Source organism: Anomaloglossus baeobatrachus, chromosome 3, assembly GCF_048569485.1.
Source record: "Anomaloglossus baeobatrachus isolate aAnoBae1 chromosome 3, aAnoBae1.hap1, whole genome shotgun sequence".
Classification (NCBI taxonomy): Eukaryota; Metazoa; Chordata; class Amphibia; order Anura; family Aromobatidae; genus Anomaloglossus; species Anomaloglossus baeobatrachus.
In genome coordinates, this window is record NC_134355.1 from 84,450,359 (window position 1) to 84,472,222 (window position 21,864).

The 21,864-nt window shown below is 43.9% G+C and overlaps 1 protein-coding gene across 3 annotated transcripts in view; it reads right to left on the reverse strand.

Annotated features, from left to right (window-relative positions):
- NDUFAF5 (NADH:ubiquinone oxidoreductase complex assembly factor 5) overlaps nt 1-21,864 on the reverse strand; it is a 79,493-nt gene that overhangs the window by 210 nt on the left and 57,419 nt on the right. For all 3 annotated transcript variants that reach the window (XM_075339282.1, XM_075339284.1, XM_075339283.1), the window contains exons 6-11: nt 18,628-18,667; nt 15,901-16,098; nt 13,214-13,274; nt 3,219-3,302; nt 2,711-2,793; nt 1-97 (exon numbers count right to left, since the gene is read on the reverse strand). The exon at nt 1-97 is cut by the window's left edge and continues 210 nt beyond it. In XM_075339282.1, coding sequence (XP_075195397.1) covers nt 2-97; nt 2,711-2,793; nt 3,219-3,302; nt 13,214-13,274; nt 15,901-16,098; nt 18,628-18,667 — 562 coding nt within the window. In that variant the 3' untranslated portion in view covers nt 1. The remainder of the gene's footprint in view (nt 98-2,710; nt 2,794-3,218; nt 3,303-13,213; nt 13,275-15,900; nt 16,099-18,627; nt 18,668-21,864) is intronic.

Sequence of the window (21,864 nt, forward strand, 5' to 3'; positions counted from 1 at the left end):
TTTAGGTGTCATCTTTTTTAGATTTCGACACAATTTCATTTGCTTTTCCGAGTTCTCCAAATGACATTGTGGCGGAGCCTCTCTTGGCCGGCTTTGCCTGAAAGTACAAAGTGAGAGAGCGAGAGTGAAAAATGTTTCAGGTCTGTTAGTAATTTTCTTGTGGAGCACTCCGGCTAAATTGAACAATCTCATTGTACGCAGTACAGGTAATGGGAGCGCGACTGCTTTGTGGACCGAAAAACACTGAATGTATTGAATATAAAGCGGTATAAATTGTTCCAGTTGTTAAATAACAGCGACAAACAGAAAGCAGTAACCGCTCTCATTTATAGGCTGACGGACATGGACACCGGGGAAACAGTCATCATTCTGCAAGAAATATTCTGTGCACAGCACGGATACGGGGCACAGTTTTTCAAAAACTTTGGTGGTTTGCTGATTGTCTTGCACTTTTGGAAACAATATCCGTATTGAGTTCGTAGAGACGAAGTAGCCATCAACTTATAGGCTCTGGAGTAATGCACCACTTAGTGAAAGTGATTGAGAATGGCTCAGGAAATGTCATATGGCTATCCTAATATTGTACTGTGGACAAACATATGACATGGTTTAAATCTATGTACATACGCAGCAGATTTGGTGCAGAAATTTTCTGCATCAAAATCTGCACCTTCTGGCAGAAAAAAAAGCACCAAAAAGTGCGCTTTTTATTTTTTTTTTTTTAATGACGTCAATGGCTGAAAATGCTAAAAAAAATGCAGAAAAATGCCCCAACAACTAAATCTGCGAGGAAAAAAAAGCAACGTGCATACAGCACTTCAGAAATCTCAGACTTTGCCAGCTTTAGGATAGGCATGGAGATTTCTCCAAAAAAAAAAAAAAATCGTATCAAAAACGCACCATGTGCACATAGCTGAACTGGTAGACCTCTTTATATGGATCAATGGTTGAGAATGGACATACTATAATCATGCGATCATAGGCCTTGGCCCATATATACCATGTTTTTCCAAAATTAAAGACACTGTCTTATACTTTTTTTTTTGCCCCGGAAAAAGCACTAGAATCATTCTTGCCAGATCCCAGACATCTGCATGGCTCCCAGCTCCTCCTGTGATCTTTGCTGGGCGCTTCCAGCAGGTATGATCCACAGCTTTACTTCCCTGCATCTGGCCGACACACTCGTGTACATCCAATCACGCGCGCACACACACACACACACACACACACACACACACACACACACACACACACACACACACACCATATTTGTTGATACCGATTGCTTCTAGCCAGCAGGGAAAGATAGGACGCATTGTAGTGGGGCGTAAGCACCTGCGGTGGAACGCATGGAGGACTCCGTGGTGGAATGCCTCGATGCGTTTCCCTGCAGGTCCTCTATGCAATCCACTGCACTGCGTACCAGGTTCCCCTGCCGGCCGGAAGCAATTGGTATCGCCGGATGTGGTGACTGTGTGTGTGTGTGTGTGTGTGTGTGTGTGTGTGTGTTTTCTGATGTGTGACTGTGTGTACGATTTGATGTGTGTGGGTGTGTGTTAAACTGCAGGTCCTCCCGCTCAGCGTATGGTGAGTATGATTGCGGGGTCTTCTGTCTTCTCTCTTTTGGGGGTGTCCATTTTCTATAATGAAGTTTCCTGCAGTATTCTTTAAGTATTTTAGCTGCATGGACAATTCATTATTGAACCGTGACTAGGGCTTAATTTGAGGGTAGGGCTTATATTTAAGCCGTACACCAAAAATGCTGAAAATTCCTTCTAGGGCTTATATTTCGAGGAGGTCTTATTTTCGGAAAAACATGGTACACAAAGATATAGGAACGTTTCGGCATGCACTGCAGCTTGCAGATTTACAGAAGTGTGTAATATATACACGGTTTGGCTGGTTTCAACCATCAGTTTTTTTCTGGTAGGTGTGTTGTCATTTTTATGGATAGAACATGGATCCATTAACATAAATGTGGCTTTTCATACCAGCTAAAAAAAAATAAATAATAAAAAAAATGCAAAACCGGAAACGTCCTACTTTGATCCATGTTTCATAGTGTTTAAGGTTGAATGTAGACTTAAGATCATCGAGTTCAACCCATGACCTAACCTAACATGTTGATCCAGAGGAAGACAAGAACCTCATGGGGCAGATAGTAAGCACCACCTTCGGGGAAAAAATTCCTTCCCGACTCCACAAACAGCAATCAGACTAGTTCCCTGGATCAACGTCCATCACAGAATGTTGCAGATTAAACTTATCAATGCAGGTCATGACCCCGTGGGGGAAAAAAAAGAAAAACAAAAAAACAAAAATATCATCCATGTGCCATTTGTAGGAGAACTTGTTCTCCACAATGGGGCAGCTATGACCATGTCTATTATTGGAATATGATTGCAACACATATGGAAGATAAAATATATATCTAAAAAAAAAAAAAAAAAATTGAACCAACACGCAAACAAGGTCCAACACATTGGAAAATAAAAAACCTTATTTTTCATGCAAGAGAAAAATAAAAAAAAGATGTTTGAAGCTGGTTGGTGCATGACCTCCAATTGCATAACTTTTGGTGACATGATGAACCAGCAGGCGGGGCCGAATCCTAATAGCGTGTATACTCCACACAGTTAGGATTTTTCAAACTGCAGATCTGAGATAAATTGCAGGAGAATACCGGTATCTATTAATAGTATTAGTTTACCTGTGATTCGTGAGGCTTCCACCCGATCATACAGTAGATCTGAAATGTAGCAGGTACGGAGCCATCCTCCTCGCCATACATCTCTACAGAATAAGGAAATGTACGTCAAGAACACATTTGTGTATTGGATCAAAGGAAATTAAATATAGACTGATGCAGCCATCTGGACTTAGCGCATCTATAAAATTATCTATACGTGGTCTAGGAGTGAAAATCATGGCTGCAACACACAAGTGAAAAAAATGACATCTGAATTAGGCCTAAGATTGCATCTAAGAACGGACAAAGGAGCCGAGTCACAGAAGCTACTCAAGGGAAATATAATTTCTGACAAAACCATAGAAGAGGTTGTTCCTTTTAGTTCTTGGAAACAGACAAAGAAGATTCAAACCACTGATGCAGTAATAAACAGCGTAAAGTCAGAGTGCTCTGCTTCTTACAGCAACCAAGGAAGACCAGGAATAAAAGATCTAAAAACAAAAAGGATTGTAGCAGGGCAGCAGGATACCTCGATATATGGCCGCAGCTGCGAGCATTGAATCTCTGTGCAGAAGGCATCTCCTGTTCCAGGCACAGTTGCTCTCGCCCATACCTAGAGCAACACAAGAATACAAATTACTTTAATTTCCCCATCTGCTTCATATTCTTTTTAGGTTAGAATGTGAAAAATCATGGAAAAAGATGGAAACATTAAAAGAATTTCTACCATGAAGAACGAACAACTTGCAGTAAGTGCAAAAAAAAAAAAGACAAAAACGTTAAATAGGTTCTCTAGTATATTTTAAATTTTACAGGGGAAAAGAACCTGGAGAAAGAATAAAAAAAAAAAACAAAAAAAAACCCACACAACTAAAAATAAAAGAGAAAAAAAATACAGCTGGGCATCCACAAAGGCAATATTAGAATTTAATTTTTATTCCATTATGATAAAATCACAGGTATTAGTACACTGACTTAATATAGCAGTCTAAGACGACTATACTTTTAGGCATGATGTCGCCTTCTTCACGGTCTACACCAGTGTTCCCCAACTCCAGTCCTGAAGAGCCACTAATAGGGCATGTTTTCAGGATTTCCTTAGTATTGCACAGGTGTTGGAGTCAGCACTTGATAAGGTGATTACATTTTCATCTGTGCAATACTAAGGAAAACCATAAAACATGCGCTGTTGGTGGCTCTTGAGGACCGGAGTTAGGGAACACTGGTCTACTCGAAGACCTCAGTGTTTGTGTAGACTTTGAAGAAGGCGACACCATGCCGAAATGTGTAGTCTGCTTAGACTCCTATATTAAGTCAGTGTATTATTGCCTGTGATTTTATCATAATGGAATAAAAGTTACATTCTAATATTGCCTTTGAGGATTCCCAGCTGGATTATTCTTCTGCCATACAAAGTCTGTGTAGCTAGCTATGGTGGAGTCCGTGCAGGGATCCTGGGCATATAATGGGAGACAGATGCAGGAAAGGCTAGTTTCACACATACGGCTTTTCGCCGGTTTGCCGGATTCGGCGCATGCCAGTACAGTGTATACAGTGCAGTGGCAGCATGACAAGCTCCGGTCACATGCTGTCATGTGACCCGGAAGTTACAGCGCTGCCACTGTACTGTATACACTGTACTGGTATGCGCCGAATCCGGCCAACCGGCGAAAAGCTGGATGTGTAAACTAGCCTAACCCCCAGTATGGTGAGCTGACCCATTTGTTTTTTGTTTTTTTTTTTGCTAAAAATAAAAAAAAAATAGTTACACTGTGATCTGTTCCCTCCTCCAGCACTGCCGCTCTTGACAGTCTATGCTGGACTGAAAACCATGATGTTACGGCCACCAGTGATCTGCCTACTGAGGCCACAGATTGGCTGCAGTGTCAGATGACCAGAATATTGAACAACCTTATGCAGATATACAAATTCTAACCTCGAATTAGACTGTATATGTGACCTCATAAGCCGGAGTATTTACTGCCCTGTCATTTCGACTCAATTCTATTATGTTGCAACAGACAGCGTTACAATAGGAGAAATCGACCCATGATCACTGATAGACCAGGAAAAGGTCTGTATTTGTATGTGGGTCAAAACTTGTGTGTGGCCCTCTGTCAGTCATGATGGCATCCTCCACCCATATGTAGGGTCAAAGACACATCACGATTAACTTGAACAACTTTACTAAGTAAAATGCATAGATAAAACCTATCAACTACATGAAGGACAAACGTTATTTGAATTTATTTATTTTATTTTTTTTTTAAGATAAAAAAAGAAAACATCAACATGAAATAGCATTAAAATAAGACAATTATACAAGCAGAAGAAAAACAGAAACATATAGGGGGTAAACCTAAGCTGCAAAGAAAGAAAAGAAAAAGGAGCGCAACAACTGATAGGGTGCACATGAGAGTAAGTAGTAACTGGGAGACCTGTCTAGTAAAAGAGCAAAAGGCAAAATATTCTACAGGAATCAACATAAGCAGTCTATACATTTTGCACGCAACATATAAACACCCCAGTCAGACGTCCGGCATGATGGCTAGATGTCTGGAGGATACGGCACGAAGATAGAGGATAGAAGCACACTCTGACAAACAAAAAAGAAAATCCTTCCAGCGTATCACTCCATAGCATTATTTTCATTAAAATATAACTTTTAATTTGCAAAAGGAAAAAATAGCCACCATGTGTAGGTCCGACAGACAATGAAATTCAAATAACGGTCAGTATCAGACAACGCGTTTCAGTATGCAATATGCCTTTATAATGGTCTAAGTGTATATATAATATATATATATAAAAAAAAAAAAAAAAGTCTGATGCTGACCACCATTTGAACTTCATTGTCTGTCGGACTTACACATGGTGACCATTTTTACCTTTTGCAAATTAAAAGTTATATTGTAATGAAAATGAATGCTTTGGAGTGATACACTTGAAGGATTTTTTTTTCTTTTTATATGTTTTGCGGGTACACTTCAAGATTGGGGCAAAAGAGCTTGTTAGTTGCAAAGTAAGACAGAAAATCTCTTTCACTCAAAAGGGGGCAATTTCCACCATAAAATAAATGGCTCAACGACTGACGTTTCAGGGAATGATCAGGGCACACTTTGTACTCTTTCAGCTATGCAGGACACTGTCCAGAGACTCATCCTCTCATTTTGCTTAGGACTCCAGTGATTTTTCAGTGTTTCATCTTGCCGTCTAAGGCCATGAGAGTGCCTGAATCAGGACACATTACTGTCATTCTAAGTTCATGGCAGATTTCATCACTTCAGAACTGTCTAGGCCCATAGCAGAGATAGTCACTCCTACCCACAGCTGCTCTCACTGTCTAAGGCCACAGCGCCACACGGCACACAGGGAACGGTCTCTATCACTGTCTCAGATCACATTCTTCTCACAGGTATGGTAATCTCGGGGTAGACAGGCTGGTGCAGTCTTTTGTACAAGGCTAGGGTGAATTCTAGGGTGAATTACAGGGACTAGCTTTACGCACAGGTGCTCCTCATGTGCCTCACTATTGCAGAGTGACCATAAAATCTAGAAATCTATTTGTTCCTGGCAGGTTCAACTTGGTAATAGTCCAGAGCAGGTCTTTAGGCCTACTTTTTTCTAGTTACTTAGCAGCCATGTCATTTGGCTGACTACACTCAGATGTCCACGTACCACAATTTACCATCAGAAGTAATGCTCGGTTTAGGCCGGTTTCACACATTCGGCTTTTCGCCGGTTTGCCGGTAACGGCGCATGCCAGTACAGTGTATACAGTACAGTGGCAGCGCGACAAGCTCCGGTCACATGCTGTCATGTGACTCGGAAGTTGCAGCGCTGCCAATATACACTGTACTGGCGTGCACCGGAACTGGCAAACCGGTGAAAAGCCGGATGTGTAAAACCGGCCATAGTCACTGGACTTGCTCAGTACGGAGCTTTTCCACTATTCCTAAATCTATTTCTATTTTGGGCCTTTCTATTCCATACACCATGTGTCTCATGCTGCTCCATTAACCTTTTGTACCTTAGGGCCACTGTGATCTCTTGTTCATATGGTAATATTATACTTTATATGTAGATTTATCTTTATAATTTCTGTTTGCCCTTGTGTCATGTTAGCAGCTTTAGGGTAAGTTCACACAGTGCGTTTTTCGCGGCATTTTTGCGCAGTTTTCGGGTGCGTTTTTGCTCAGAAAACTGCATGACTTTGCTTCCCCAGCAAAGTCTATGAGTTTTCATTTTTGCTGTCTGCACACAGCGTTTTTTTTCAGCTGCGTTTTTGTGGTGCCACAAAAACGCAGCATGTCAATTATTCCCGCGTTTTTCACTGCGCTTTTCATCCATTGAGTTCAATGGGATGTTGAAAGACGCAATGAGAAATGCAAATAGCTGCGTTTCGGTGCGTTTCTAAAACGCAGCTATAAACGCAGGAGGTGGGTAATAAAGTGACGAGTACAGGAAGAGGATTCCTTCTGTCAGTATATACAGAAGCGTGAATCCTCCCGGTACCGTCACCGCCGCTTCCACCTCCCGTCCTGTGCATGTATGCTGCCGTGCGGCGCCATGTACAGGCAGGAGGTGGAAGCGGCTGCGAAAACAAAAGTTAACAGTAGAAAAAAAAAAAAAAAAAGTTATACTCACCTGTCTGCAGCCTCCCGGTGCCATGCCCGCTCCCATCTCCTCTCACGGTATCGCCACCCCCGCTCCGGCTGTGTGCAGACGGCCGGGAAACCTCCGATGGATGCAGGACCTGGCCCGGCCGGTATCAGCGGATGCGTCAGGAGACTTCATCCCTTATTACCGGCAGCTGCTGCAGCGATCGGACGGGATCAGACTCCCGCCCCATCGCTCCAGGAGCTGCCGGTAATCAGCACATAAGTGAGTATTATTTTTTTTTTTGCACCGATGCATCTGCTGATTGTATAAACAGCTTTTATACAATCAGCTGATGTGTGATGGGATTCAGGCACTTGATCCTGACACATCATCTGATCGCTTTGCCTTCCAGCAAACCGATCAGATGATCCGGATTGGACGGCGCGGGACCCTGACCAAGGATTACTGCGGAGGGGGGTTCTTTATTTCAATAAAGATGGAGTCACTAATTGTGTTGTGTTTTATTTCTAATAAAAATATTTTTCTGTGTGTTGTGTTTTTTTTTTTATCTTTACTAGAAATTCATGGTGGCCATGTCTAATATTGGCGTGACACCATGAATTTCGGGCTTAGGGCCAGCTATACAGCTAGCCCTAACCCCATTATTACCCAGCGAGCCACCCGGCATCAGGGCAGCTGGAAGAGTTGGATACAGCGCCAGAAGATGGCGCTTCTATGAAAGCGCCATTTTCTGGGGTGGCTGCGGGACTGCAATTCACAGCGGGGGAGCCCAGAAAGCATGGGCACCCTGCACTGTGGATTCCAATCCCCAGCTGCCTAGTTGTAGCCGGCTGGACTCAAAAATTGGGCGAAGCTCTCATCATTTTTTTTTAAATTATTTCATGAAATTCATGAAATAATTTTAAAAAAAAGGGCTTCCCTATATTTTTGGTTCCCAGCCAGGTACAAATAGGCAGCTGGGGGTTGGGGGCAGCCCGTACCTGCCTGCTGTACCCGGCTAGCATACAAAAATATGGCGAAGCCCACGTCATTTTTTTTTTGTTTGGGGGGGGGGGGGCAAAGAAATCCTGCATACAGTCCTGGAAGGAGGATGCTGAGCCTTGTAGTTCGACAGCTGCTGTCTGCTCTCCTGCATACACTATTGGATGGAGGATGCTGAGCCTTGTAGGTCTGCTCCCCCTGACTCTCCCTCAAGCATACAGTCCTGGATGGAGCATGCTGAGCCTTGTAGTTCTGCAGCTGCTGTCTGCTCTCCTGCATACACTATTGGATGGAGGATGCTGAGCCTTGTAGGTCTGCTCCCCCTGACTCTCCCTCAAGCATACAGTCCTGGATGGAGCATGCTGAGCCTTGTAGTTCTGCAGCTGCTGTCTGCTCTCCTGCATACACTATTGGATGGAGTATGCTGAGCCTTGTAGTTCTGCAGCTGTCTGCTCTTCTGCATACACTAGTGGAGAATGAAGAACACATTGAAGAAGGAAATTACATCAGACCTTTTTTTTTTTGTTCACTGATAAAAAAACGCATAAAGACGCAGTGAGCAAAAACGCAGCAAAACAACGCACCAAAACGCGGCAAAACGCGTGCGTTTTTTGACGCGTGTGCGTTTTTGCCGCAAAAAACGCACAAAAACGCAGCGTCAAAAAAACGCAGTGTGTGAACCTAGCCTTATACCGGTTGTCTGTACCCATGGGTGTATTGTGCTGGATACCCTCAATTGTGGGTTCTGCTGTTTTTAAATGTTGTTAGAAGCACTATTTCAATAAACATCTTTTCACGTTTGTGTTAGCAAGCACCTCTGATTGTTTGAGGTTTATTGTGAACTCCAGTGCAGTTCATGCACTCTGTATTTTTTGTGTACTGGTTAGTTTTTGTGCCTGTACAGAGTTTTTTTCTATATATTTCTACTTTCTTTTCTACTCTTCCTAAATCACCATAACTGGGGAGAACAAAAATCTGGTTTAAAATGAAAACTTTAGACGGGAAACAACCTATAAAATATAGATATTACACAGTTTAAAAAAGTAAGGACACCCCTACATCCTATATTTTTCCTGAAGGCAAACAAACTGACTATTGAAGTTGCCCTGACATACTAGTGACCGACATGCCTACCTTCACTTCACTTTGTCACAAACAGAATTTTTTTTAAGTACGGCATCGCCATAATCATACTGAACAGGAGAATCAGGTTGACAGGTAATTTTTACCACAATAAAGGATGTAAATACACAAAAAAAATATATTTTTTTTATCCATTTCACTACACTTAGGATGTTTTCTGCATTTTTTTCAGAGTATTATATGGCAAAATAAATGGTGTCAACACATCCTACTAAAGAGAAAACCCAAAAATGGAAATGTGGCTTTTGGAAGGCAAGAGCACAAACAAAAAAATGTCCCTGTCCTTACGGGGTAAAAGCTTCTCCCTTCCTGTGATAACACCATTTCCTAATGTTTTGTTGATCCTAACTCAACAATTTCTAGTCAGATTTGCTTTCTTTGTGCCAATGGACGCTGTTGACCCCAAGTATTGGTTCAATACCTGCCTCTATAACTAGGCAATATCTTGTGAAACTTACACTCAGACAGAAAGCAATCCTAATCCGGGAGGGCAATATCTAGCAGGAAGACGACATCATAGACACCTCCCAAGAGAGTCTCCCAAGGTAATTTGAGACACATACATTGAAGTCCGGTGTGGTGGCACAACTAGGACATCAATCGGTCAGTGCAAATAAAATAGGGAGACAATAGTCACTGGTTCACCTCTAGTTTCAGACATGGAATAATTTTGACAGCATGTTCAGAAGTCTTTCACGTGCAGGGAGGAGGCAGGTGGTTGAGTTTTAGGCTGAGCACACACATCGAGAAAAACGGAGTGAGTAGAAATGTAATAAAATCGCATTCCACCCGGACCCATGTTACTCTATGGGGCTGCTCCCATGAGCTATTTTTTTTTTCAGCCCTAATCGGGCTGAGAAAACAATGGCAGCAAGCTGCGGGTGGAATCAGATTTGTTTTCATTTGCACCAATACAAGTCTATGGGTGCGAGAGAAACATTGCATTGCACTCGCATTACACTGGTGTAATGCAAGTGCAGTGTGAGAATTGTATCAGCTGATAAAGAGATAGGGAGATCAATCCCTCCCTCTCCTCCGCAGCACAGTCACATGACACTCTGCTTACACTCCAGCAGAGCAGGAGCTGAGTGTCATGCGATTCACTCGCATTAATGACTGTGTGACCCCAGCCTTACAGTCTGCTTGCTCTTGACAAAAGAAACAAAAACAGTAGTAACAGCTCACCAGAAACTGGCATTGGCATGGGCGCACTGCACAGAGATTCTGGCCGGCTACCAGGTGGATATCAAGTAAGAAAAAGGAGGCAAAATCCGGCATCTGCAAAAATTGCCATTAAAACATAGCTTTAATTATTTTTTTTTTTTTAAAACAGTGGTACATAAATAGTATTAAAGCATATGTAGACAAGAAACACCATCTACATATGTTGAGCAACTACTAAGGAAAGTTTATTTTTGTTCGAAAAGCGTAGATGGTGATTCTTGTCTACATAGGCTTTAAAAACTATTTTTATACCATGGTTTTAATAGAAAAAATAATTAAAGCTATGTTTCAATGTCAATTTTTGCAGATACCGGATTTTTCCTCCTTTTTCTTACTTGGTTGCCCTTGACTCTTTGAAAATAGAGACATATCTAGATGTTGACCAGCAATGATTGAAAGGCAGTGCTTCAGTCACTGTTCCTTAGACGTTTTTGCAAATCAAGAATGTGTCACCTTTACATTTAAGACTACTGCCCTGACTTATAACAGAAGCTTCTATATTTGACATCTTGAATGATGTTAATAAGTTTGTTAGTATCTAAACAAGAAGTAGTGTTTCTGAGCCTCCTTCTGTATCCTTATAAATACAGTTAAACGACCCCTTGAAGTTTGGTTCGGCGGGTTAAGCCGAACTTTATCTAAAGTTCAGTTTAGGACCCAGATTTGACTTGAATCCCAAAGGAGGTCACTTATTGGGCAGTTCAGGTCTCGGCCTACATGCGGCCAGACAAACAGATCACTTCCGGGTGAGGTTTTCTCCCTTTTTTTTTAGTGCACACTATATCCGAGCACGCTATTGTTACCCTCAGTGTGCGCTGATCGAACACTGCAGGCGGCTCACACTGGGCTAAGCACCGAGCGTACCCGAGCACACTGATGCTCATGCTAGTGGTTTGCTTACATAAAGCATTTGAACGCCGAACCTAAACTCTGTGTTGGTTTTATTTTGTAAAGTCTGTGTTCGATATGAGCCCCGAACCTCAGGTTTACTCAGCTCTACTAACAATACAAAGTAAAACAAACATGGTAAACTGAACACAGAAGAAGCTTTAGCTGTGCGTTTGAACTTTAACGAAAACTTATGCCTTACATTGCATGTTGTGTCCATAATTGCTTTCAGTTTTCCAATTGTGTAAATAGGAATCAACCAAACATTGGGTGGGGTTCTCAGTGGTCAAAGTTGTCCTCAGAGAATTATTTGCCATGAGGTGTCATGTTGAACTCCTAGTGACCAGTATGAGAGTGTGTGAGTGATAACATGAAATGTAACACACTGGCTCCCATTCACACCTGAGACCTTGTAACACTAAAAAGAGTCACATGACAATTACAAGAGTAATTAGGCACAATTTGGCCATTTTCACTTAGGGGTCTACTCACTTTTGTGGTCAGTAGTATAGACATTAATGGCTGTGTGTTGAATTATTTAGAGTGCACACCAAATTTTTACCAGCTGTATATTGACCAAAGTCCATTGTATCAATGTGTCATATCTTCACTGTTGTCCCTACATAAGTGTGAGGGAGTACTCACTTTAATGATATAATTTATGCTCCTACACTATACACCTCTTTTTATTAATGTGTGTCAGCCACAGTCACTTCAAACAGGTAGATATAACTAAAGACAGACTCTAAAGGGGGCTTTACACGCTACGATATCGTTAATGTTTGGTCGTCGGGGTCAAGTTGTTAGTGACGCACATCCGGCGTCATTAACGATATCGCAGCGTGTGACACTGACCAGCGACCTTAAGCAACCTCAAAAATGGTGAAAATCGTTCACCATGGAAAGGTCGTCCCAAACTCAAAAATCGGTAAGGGTTGTTTATCCAGGTGGTTCATCGCTCATGCGGCAGCACACATCGCTATGTGTGACACCGCAGGAGCGAGGAACGTCTCCTTACCTGCCGCCGGCCCCAATGCGGAAGGAAGGAGGTGGGCGGGATGTTACGTCCTGCTCATCTCCACCCCTCCGCTTTGATTGGCCGGCCGCTTAGTGACGTTGCGGTGACGTCGCTGTGATGCCGAACGTCCCTCCCCCTTGAAGGAGGGATTGTTCGGCAGTCACAGCGACGCCGCCGACCAGGTAAGTATGTGTGACACTGCCGTAGCGATAATATTCGCTACGGCAGCGATCACAAACAATCGCATGCACGACGGGGGCGGGTACTTACATGCCCGATATCGCTACAAATTGCTAGCGATATCGCTACCGTGTAAAGCCCCCTTTAGTCCAGTCCACACCCCGGACTGGACCTTCATTTTTGTCCACAGCAGCACATATGGTTCAACACTTCTCCAGGTTCCTTTTATGGTTTTCTTCAGCCTTCGGGCTCGTCATTGCGGTCATTGCTTCAATACTGATTGCATGTCATACTCCACACAAGGTGAGCGGGCTAACTCTCTTATTCACTTTCTTTATTTGGGTAAGATTGCGCTGTTTTTCACACTATACTCAATGTGAAATTTGACCATTTTTCTGCCAAATACTTTATAAACTACTACAGTAACCTTAAAGTAAACCTTTAAATCCTATAAAACGTGTACTTGCCTTGTAAATCTTTCATCAGCTCAAACATCCCAGGATAGTGAACCTGGATTTCATCTGTATCCTGTACAGAGAGAGAAAGATGACCACGTGCCCACAAGACAAAGCTGCACATGAATTATAATTCAACACAACAACTCTTGATAGAATGGAAATGATAACAAGGGCTAATAATTATTAGCCCATGTTATCATTTCCATTATATCAAGAGTTAATATATCACAGGGTGCGCTGCTTTCATGATGTATGGACTTGGTGCTGGGGGTTAAAGAGAAGACTGTTGCCAGCGGGTAATATAACCATATAGTTGTGCCATCAACACCTACTGTAAAATGAATGCGATCAGAAGGAATCTAGCGGACATAAAACACATGTCTGGTCAATCAGTGAGATCTTTCTTAACCCTCTCCCTTCACCTATACAGTAATGAAAGAGGAAAAAAAAAAAAAAAAAACCTTTGCCACTGTCTTCATGCCTAGAAATATAGCCAGATAATCCCTAGCAAAACCAGAAAAAAAAGTTCTTTCAGACCAAAAGTGCCATGCAGTTTCCATGTAGTGGCCATTACTTGGGAAAAGAAGTATTGCATGCTGGCAATTGACACCAGGTCACCACGTAATACACACCGTAGATATGCAGAAGTTGCGATTTTATGAAGCAGCTACCCAAATGTGGAACCCCTTTATATGATCTCCAAATGGTGAACCCCTTTATGACCATATTAGGCTAGTTTCACACTTGCGTTGGGCGAAATCCGCTGGGTCCGTTGCTGCGTCGTTTTGACGCATCCGTTATTTTTGTGGTATCAATGGATGCAACGGATCCGTTATTTCACAGTAATCAGTTAGCTGATTCCTGTGAAATAACGGACCCGTTGCATCCGTTTGGCGTCCGTTAGGCGTCCGTCTAACGGAATGAATCGGCTCGGGGTTTTTTTTCATTCTGGGCATGCTCAGTAGAAATAAGCGGAATCCAGCAGCGGATTCCGTTGTAAAACACTTTGCAACGGAATCCGCTACCATAGGGAGCCATTATAAATTTTAATGGAAGCAACGGAATCCGCTTCTCGGCGTCATTTTGACGCAAGCAATTAACGTTACATGCTGCGTTGCTTCCGCTCGGCCAACGGAAGCAACGCAGGTACTTTTGGCACAATCCGTCATCCATACAAGTCTATGGGAAACAGCGGAATCCGTTAACGTTGTTTTCCAAAAGGGCGGATTGCGACTGAAGGAAAACAACGCAAGTGTGAAAGTACCCTTAGTAGGGCATATGGACAGGGCTGCGTTATGAGACGTCGCCTTCTCCAGCTCATTTTCATTCGCACTCAAAATTCACCAGGCTTCTCAGCTAAAGTCTAAAAGCATTTCTTCACTGTCCATTGTCTTACATTTAGCCTCTGTGTGACTAATCTCATGTGCAATTCTTCCAGAAAAAATTAAGACGACAAAACTGCAATAGAGAAATTTATCTACGGCTGTGTCCACTCAAGAAGTGGGCCATACAGCACTCCTGAGATGCCACAAAGTCCCTTCCAAGTTATGTGCCTTAATTCCAACTATTCCTTTGCAACCATCTTACTTGACCTTTGGGATTATCTAGTCCTTTTGGAAGGAGGTTTGGAGAATCATTTCCACCTTCAGTGATGACCCCATCATGTTCCTCCATCATTTGCATGCTTCATCATAACTAACCTCCACTCAAATCCATTGGCGTCCATGACATCTCATTAAAGCAGTGTTACAGTCATTCAAAAGGAATCTAAAAACACCTAAAGGCTTAATTCTTTAAGAATGGCATTGTTCACACAAGCCTTGATGAGGAAATGTGCTTGAGTCAGACAGTCCTGATTCATGAGGTGACACATACCTCTTCATGAATCCGGAGTGATGGACGAGTGGCGTGTACATATGTATTTGCCTTGCCACAAGTCCTACTCCAGTCCCAGCTGGAGTAAGATATGTGGCTTAGTGAACGCTGCCGCTTGTCATGAACTTGACAAGTGGTAGTTGCCATGTCCCCATCCTTACACAGCTTTGACCACTTTGTCGGACCTGGACAAAAATAGTGGTTACGTGCAAAAGATACAAAATTATAGCACAGCCTTGAGTTGCTTTTTAAGACAGAATACTGGCGCAAAAACTTGTGAATTGGACCCTTAAAAGGGAACCAGTCATAAAAAAAAAAAAATGCTATTAACCTGTAGCTATGGGGTTAGTCTACAAAATAACAGCATGCTGAAGCTGCCCAGCGTGTGCACTGAGAGCCCAGCTGCCAGGAGGGGATTAACTTTATTTCTCCCAGCAGCCTTGGCTTTCAGTCATAGAGGCTAAGGCCGGCTTCAGCTCTGTGCATAGAAAAATCCGGCTGTAACCAATTAAAATTTCCTCTAAACCTGGCACTAGTGTATTGGGATTCAGGACTCCAACTCTATAGAAGCCCACCAAATTCTTTGACGGGATTGCTGCTCTGCCACTGGGGAGGAGTGTGAATATTGGCTTGGGAGATGCCGACTCCTTTTATCCCATTTTCTTTTGTCTTTTTATTCTACGATCTCATTTTCTTCCTCTGCCTTTTCTCCTGTATTTCAGTTCCACTCTTTTCCCTTAGTCAACAATACTTTTTCCTTTCTGTAGGTTGCAAACAAATGTTCTTATGGATTGCGGTCAGCATATAAGACTATTACTTACAACAGTTAGCATGTTAAAGCCAGCTCTTCCCATCAGATTGCCCAGGTCATTCACAGCGGTGAACGGTGACACGTGTGGAGAGAATCCCCCTTCTCTTTCAATCTCTGCGAGCTGCAACGAGCAACGGAGCTCATACAGAGTTTCTCCTCCGAACATGGCCCCAATGAACACACCATCATTCTTAAGTACACGATAAATCTGAAAGACATACATACATACATACATACATACATACATATGTAGACGTATTTATGTGTTACTCTGCTATGGTCAAAAAATAACTCACTTGTAAATAAGGTAACACTTATGGATAAACAGACAATTCAGACAGTCAAAAGATATAACATAACTATTTGACTTATCAGCCAAGGCATCATCAGCATAGATGGTCAGTTGGAAGATTAGCATTTCACAGAAGACTATTCCGGATCCTATTTTAGATCAGGTATTTAAAAAGTATATCTATTAGAGTCCTTCTACTTAGGGACCATAACTGTCTATAGAATTCCATTAAAGGGAACCTGTCACCAGTTTTATGGCCTATAAGCTGCGGCCACCACCAGTGGGCTCTTATATACAGCATTTTAACATGCTGTATATAAACAGCGCACGCCGCGCTGTAGAACATAAAAAACACTTTATAATACTTACCTAGGTGGTCACTCCGGTGCTGTCTGGCCAGATGGGCGGCGCTGTTCTCCGTGACCGGCACCTCCTCTTTCGGCCATCTTGGTCCTCAGTCTTCTAAAGCCGGCGTGCATGACGCGTCCTACGTCATCTACACTCGCCGACACGGAGGTCCTGAGCAGGCGCACTTTGATATACCCTGCTCAGGGCAGATCAAAGTATTGTAGCGCGTCTGCGCAAGACCTCAATACCGGCATGTGTGTATGACATAGATGCGTCATGCACAAAGGCTTCAGAAGACTGAGGACCAAGATGGCCGAAAGAGGAGGCGCCGGTCCCGGAGAACAGAGACGCCCGTCTGGCCAGACAGCACCAGAGCAACCTTCTAGGCAAATATTATAAAGTGTTTTTTATATCCTACAGCGCGGCCTTCACTCTTATATACAGCATGTTAGAATGCTGTGTATAAAAGCCCACTGGTGGTGGCCACATCTTATAGGCCATAAAACTGGTGACAGGTTCCCTTTAACAAGTTATTTTCCTGAACAACGAATTACATATGTTGTACGTTATTGGTCATCTCCCTGCCTTTGATGCGGGCTCATATGCTGATCCCACCTCTAACCCTGCACATGTCTGCTGATATATCAGCCTTCATCTGCTTCTGGTAATCCGTGAATGCTGCTGTCAGTATCTGACAGCGTCATTTAAATTGTTATTCCCATCTCAAAGATCCCATTCTAATATGTAGTGGGTATAGTAATGATAATAATAATAATAATTTTAGAAGATATCTCCAATTAGAAATGTAGTATAGTTCTGATTTACTGTGTCACTTCTATCCTGTTCAGGGCATTGCAGGACCTTAGGTATTCATGGTTACGACCACGAGCAACTAACTAACTAAAACTATATGAATGATCATAACCATGGATACCTAAGGTTCTGCAATGGCCTGAATATGAGGCAAGCGACATAGTGAATAAGAAAATCCATACTACATTTCTAAATTGAGATATTTCCTAATATTATTATTATTACTACTACTTCACGATGGGAATAAGACTTTGGGTACTGTTCCACTTGTGATTTTCATGTGCGAGTGCAATCCAATAAAATATCGGATTGCACTTGCACTAGTGTAAAACTATTGGGCAGTGTCCATCTGCGATTGATTTCTCATGCCACAGCGGCATGCTGAATGAATCACAACTTGCTGCATTTGGCAGAGATTCTCAGCTCACACATCCCCATACAAGTCTATGGGAGAGTGTGAAACATCGCACTTTTACTCGCATATCATATGAGTGCAGTGCGATGTACACAGAGACAGACAGTGGGGGAGACGGAGAGACATTGCTCCCTCCCTCTTCTCTGCACCTATAATGCGATCACATCACAGTCACATGACCCTTGGCTGACGCACGCAGCAGAGGGTAATTAGCATATCGCTTTCGATGCTCTCGCATCGGAAGCTATACGCAAGTGGAAAAGAGCCCTTTAATGCGTGCTGGCATGTGGGGTTGTTGTATCCCCCTAAGTGAATCATATGGAATAATGAGCTGTGTTTTGTCTTTGGATTGTGCTTTTTGTCTATGCCTGGCTACAGATACAACATGCTATAATATTATATATGGAGTATATTTTTACTTCAGTTACTCCAAAATCTGATGTAAAACAATGTTCAAATATATTAATTATCAGGATGTTCTTCCCAAAATAGAAATAGCCCCCCTTCCCCTCTCTTTCGTCCCATTATTTTTTCCTTTTTTGTACGTTTGCCTGAATGTTAGAACATAAACCTTAAGGCTATGTTCACACAGGGCGTATTTGCAGCTATTTTTTCTCACTGGTTTTATGCAAATTCATGCTAATAAAATGCTCCTTTTACACTACCAGTAAAGCCTATGAGATTCCTGAACTCTTATACATACACACACAGAAAACACTTTTAATTTTTTTGCCTGACTGGAAGGTCAACCTGCTTGGTTTTAAATCGGCAGTATGTCAATTCTTTCAGCGTTTTGTTTAATTTTTGTTGATTTCCACCCATTCTAATAATAATAATAATAAGAATAAGAACAACAATAATGTCCGTACCTCTTTAAATGCCTGAGGTAGATCATTCACCCAGTGTAAACTGCAAGGAACAGAATAATAAGTTTAGTGAAAATGTTAGTAGTAATTTAGAAGTCAAGCTGTAACTGTAAGAAATAAGAATTGAATGCCTTAGGCTACTTTCACACATCCGTTTTTTGCTCTGCGGCACAATACGGCGTTCTGCAGAAAAAACGCAACAGTTTTTTTTTAAGCCGGTTGCATTTTTTTTTGCATAGACGTACATTAGTGCCGTATTGTGCCGCAGGGGCTTGCGGTCGGTCCGGTTTTTGCCGCATGCGGCAGATTTAGCTGATGCCGCGGCCAGATAGAACGTTCCCTGCAACGTTTTTTGCTCCGGCAAAAAAAAAACGCATCGCGCCGCATCCGGCCGCTGCGGCGCATTTTTCAATGCATGCCTATGGACGCCGGATGCGGCGCGATGCGGAAAAAAACGGTCGCCGCATGCGTTTTTTTTTCACTGCGCATGCTCAGTAGCGTGCCGCAACCGGAAAAAAACGGACGGGCCGCATGTAAAAACTTATGCAAAGGATGCGGTGTTTTCGCCGCATCCGTTGCATAGGTTTCACAGCCGGATTGAGCCGCAGTGCTCAAACCGGATGTGTGAAAGTAGCCTAAATGTAATATACACCATGTGATCTATAAAATCAGCCCATCAATTACTAAACCCAATTGCTGAGAGGAGCAAGTAAAGGCAGCAGCAAATGAGCCTGAAGAGCTAGGACGCGGGAAGGAAAGCAGAAACGTCACCATGATGGCTGTAGGTGCTGGTTCAAGGAGAAGTAAAATCCGGCAAAGAACTTAAGAGGTAGCCATTAGTGATGGGACAGCTCTACCATGCTCGGGTGCTCATTTAAAGCAGTTGGAAGCTGAGATAAGCGTGACTCAAGGTCCCGAGTAAAATGGAAGTCAATAGAGGACACAAGCATTTTTCCGGAAGATTTAAAAAAAAAAAAAAAATGCTAGAGTACCCCCATTGGCTTCAATTATACTTAGGTGCTGGGGTTGCACCCATCTGAGCGTCCACCTGCTCGTTACAAGACAGGAGCATGATAGTGAGCACTCATCGCTAGTAGCCACTAATAATGAATGGTCTGGTTCTAGAATTATTGGACTACTTTGTTTCTAGTCAAAAAGCTAGTATTAAAAAAGGGATTTAAAAAAATGTACTTACTAAAAAAAATAAATAAAATAATACCGTATTTTTCGCTTTATAAGACGCACCAGATTATAAGACGCACCCCAAATTTAGACATAAAAAAAAAAGGTAAAAAAAGAAGAAAAATGGGGTCAGTCTTATACTCCGGTGTTCTCTTACCGGAGGGGGGCAGCAGTAGTGGTGAAGCGGGGTCACAGGAGGCACAGGTTGTGCTGGCATTCGCGGCGGGTCAGTGGCAGCGGGTCAGTGGTGGCAGGAGCCGCGGGGTTCGTGGTGGCGGCAGCAGCGGGTGAGTCGTGCAGCAGGCCGGTGCAGTGAGTGTCCCAGTGTCCGCGGTCCCGGTTCAAATGATGCCTCAGTGGTGGCAGCGGCGGTGACAGCTCAGTGGTGGCAGCGGGGGGTGACGGCTCAGGGGTGGCAGCGGGGGGGGGTGACGGCTCAGGGGTGGCAGCGGGGGGGGGGGGTGACGGCTCAGGGGTGGCAGCGGGGGGGTGACGGCTCAGGGGTGGCAGCGGGGGGGGTGACGGCTCAGGGGTGGCAGCGGGGGGGGTGACGGCTCAGGGGTGGCAGCGGGGGGGTGACGGCTCAGGGGTGGCAGCGGAGGGGGGTGTAGGCTCAGGGGTGGCAGCGGAGGGGTGTAGGCTCAGGGTTGGCAGCGGGGGGGTGTAGGCTCAGGGGTGGCAGTGGGGGGGGTGTAGGCTCAGGGGTGGCAGCGGGGGGGTGTAGGCTCAGGGGTGGCAGCGGCGACGGCTCAGTGGTGGAGCAGACTGATGCCATGTTTTCCCAGTGTGTCCGCGGTCCCGATTCAAGTGATGGCGCCTGGAGCGGCGCATGCGTACATGGAGCTCCCATCCAAGGGCTCAATCTGCGCACGCGCTGACTCCTGGAGCAGTACGTGCGCAGATGGAGCTCTCATCCAAGAGCTCCATCTGAGCACGCGCCCGCTCCCGGCGCCATCATTTGAAAGTGGGACCACGGACAAACTAGGTAACTTGCTGCACAGCCGCCCGCCCCGCACGCACAGAGTGGCAGCCAGCAGGCTGCCCGCCCACTCTGCGTGCAAGCGGCCGGGTACCTGTGCTTGCGTGCGGGCGGCAGCAAGGTGCCTGTGTGAGGGCGGCACAGGCACCCGACCACCGGCCGCACACAGCGCCCGGCCGCACACAGCGCCCGGCCACGGGTACCCGGCTGCCACCGCACGCAAGCACAGGTACCCGGCCGCTTGCACGCAGCCACAGGCACCCGGCCGCCCGATCGCCGCACAGACAGGACCCCCAGGTACCGCTATATTCGGATTATAAGACACAACCCCCATTTTCCTCCCAAATTTTTGGGAGAAAAAGTGCGTCTTATAAAGCGAAAAATACGGTAATTACTCACCTGTTTAATTCAGGAGTGCAGCTGACGTGCCCCCTAGCAGTCTCCGGTTACTTCCTTGCAGCTAATCATGTGGCATTTATCCACCTGACCACTACAGCCTTCCGCGGTCTCGTGCCGCACCTACTGGCATCACCGACAATGGCAAACTTGTGGGTAGATGGCACGTGACCAGCTGCAGAGAAGTACACACCGACTACTGTTCTAGGATGGCAAAAGGAAAGATGAATAATTAATGTATAATTAATGTATACTTTATAACCATTACCCAAGGAAAGTTTATGTATCCGCTCACCTGTGGTATGAAGGAGACCAATGCTTCCCAGACACGTGCAAGGATAAACCAGCTGGCAATCTTGTATGGAGACTTTTTCAAAAAAATCCAGCACCGAATCCAGGAAATGTATTAAAAATTAATGACGTTTATTCTACCCCCTTTTTTTTTTTTTTTTTTTTTTGCAGTATACAGGGACACATGAGGCATTATACACGGTTACACGATATATGAGACGGTATACACGGTATATGAGGCGGTATGCAGGGATATATGAGGCAGTGTGCCCGGTATACAGGATTTTTTTTTTTTTTTTTCTTTCCTCTTCTTTCCTCTCTCCTTAACTTTCTGTCTGCTCCTTCCTCCCCTTCTCTCCGCCCACCATTGTTCATGTCTGGTTCTTAGCTTA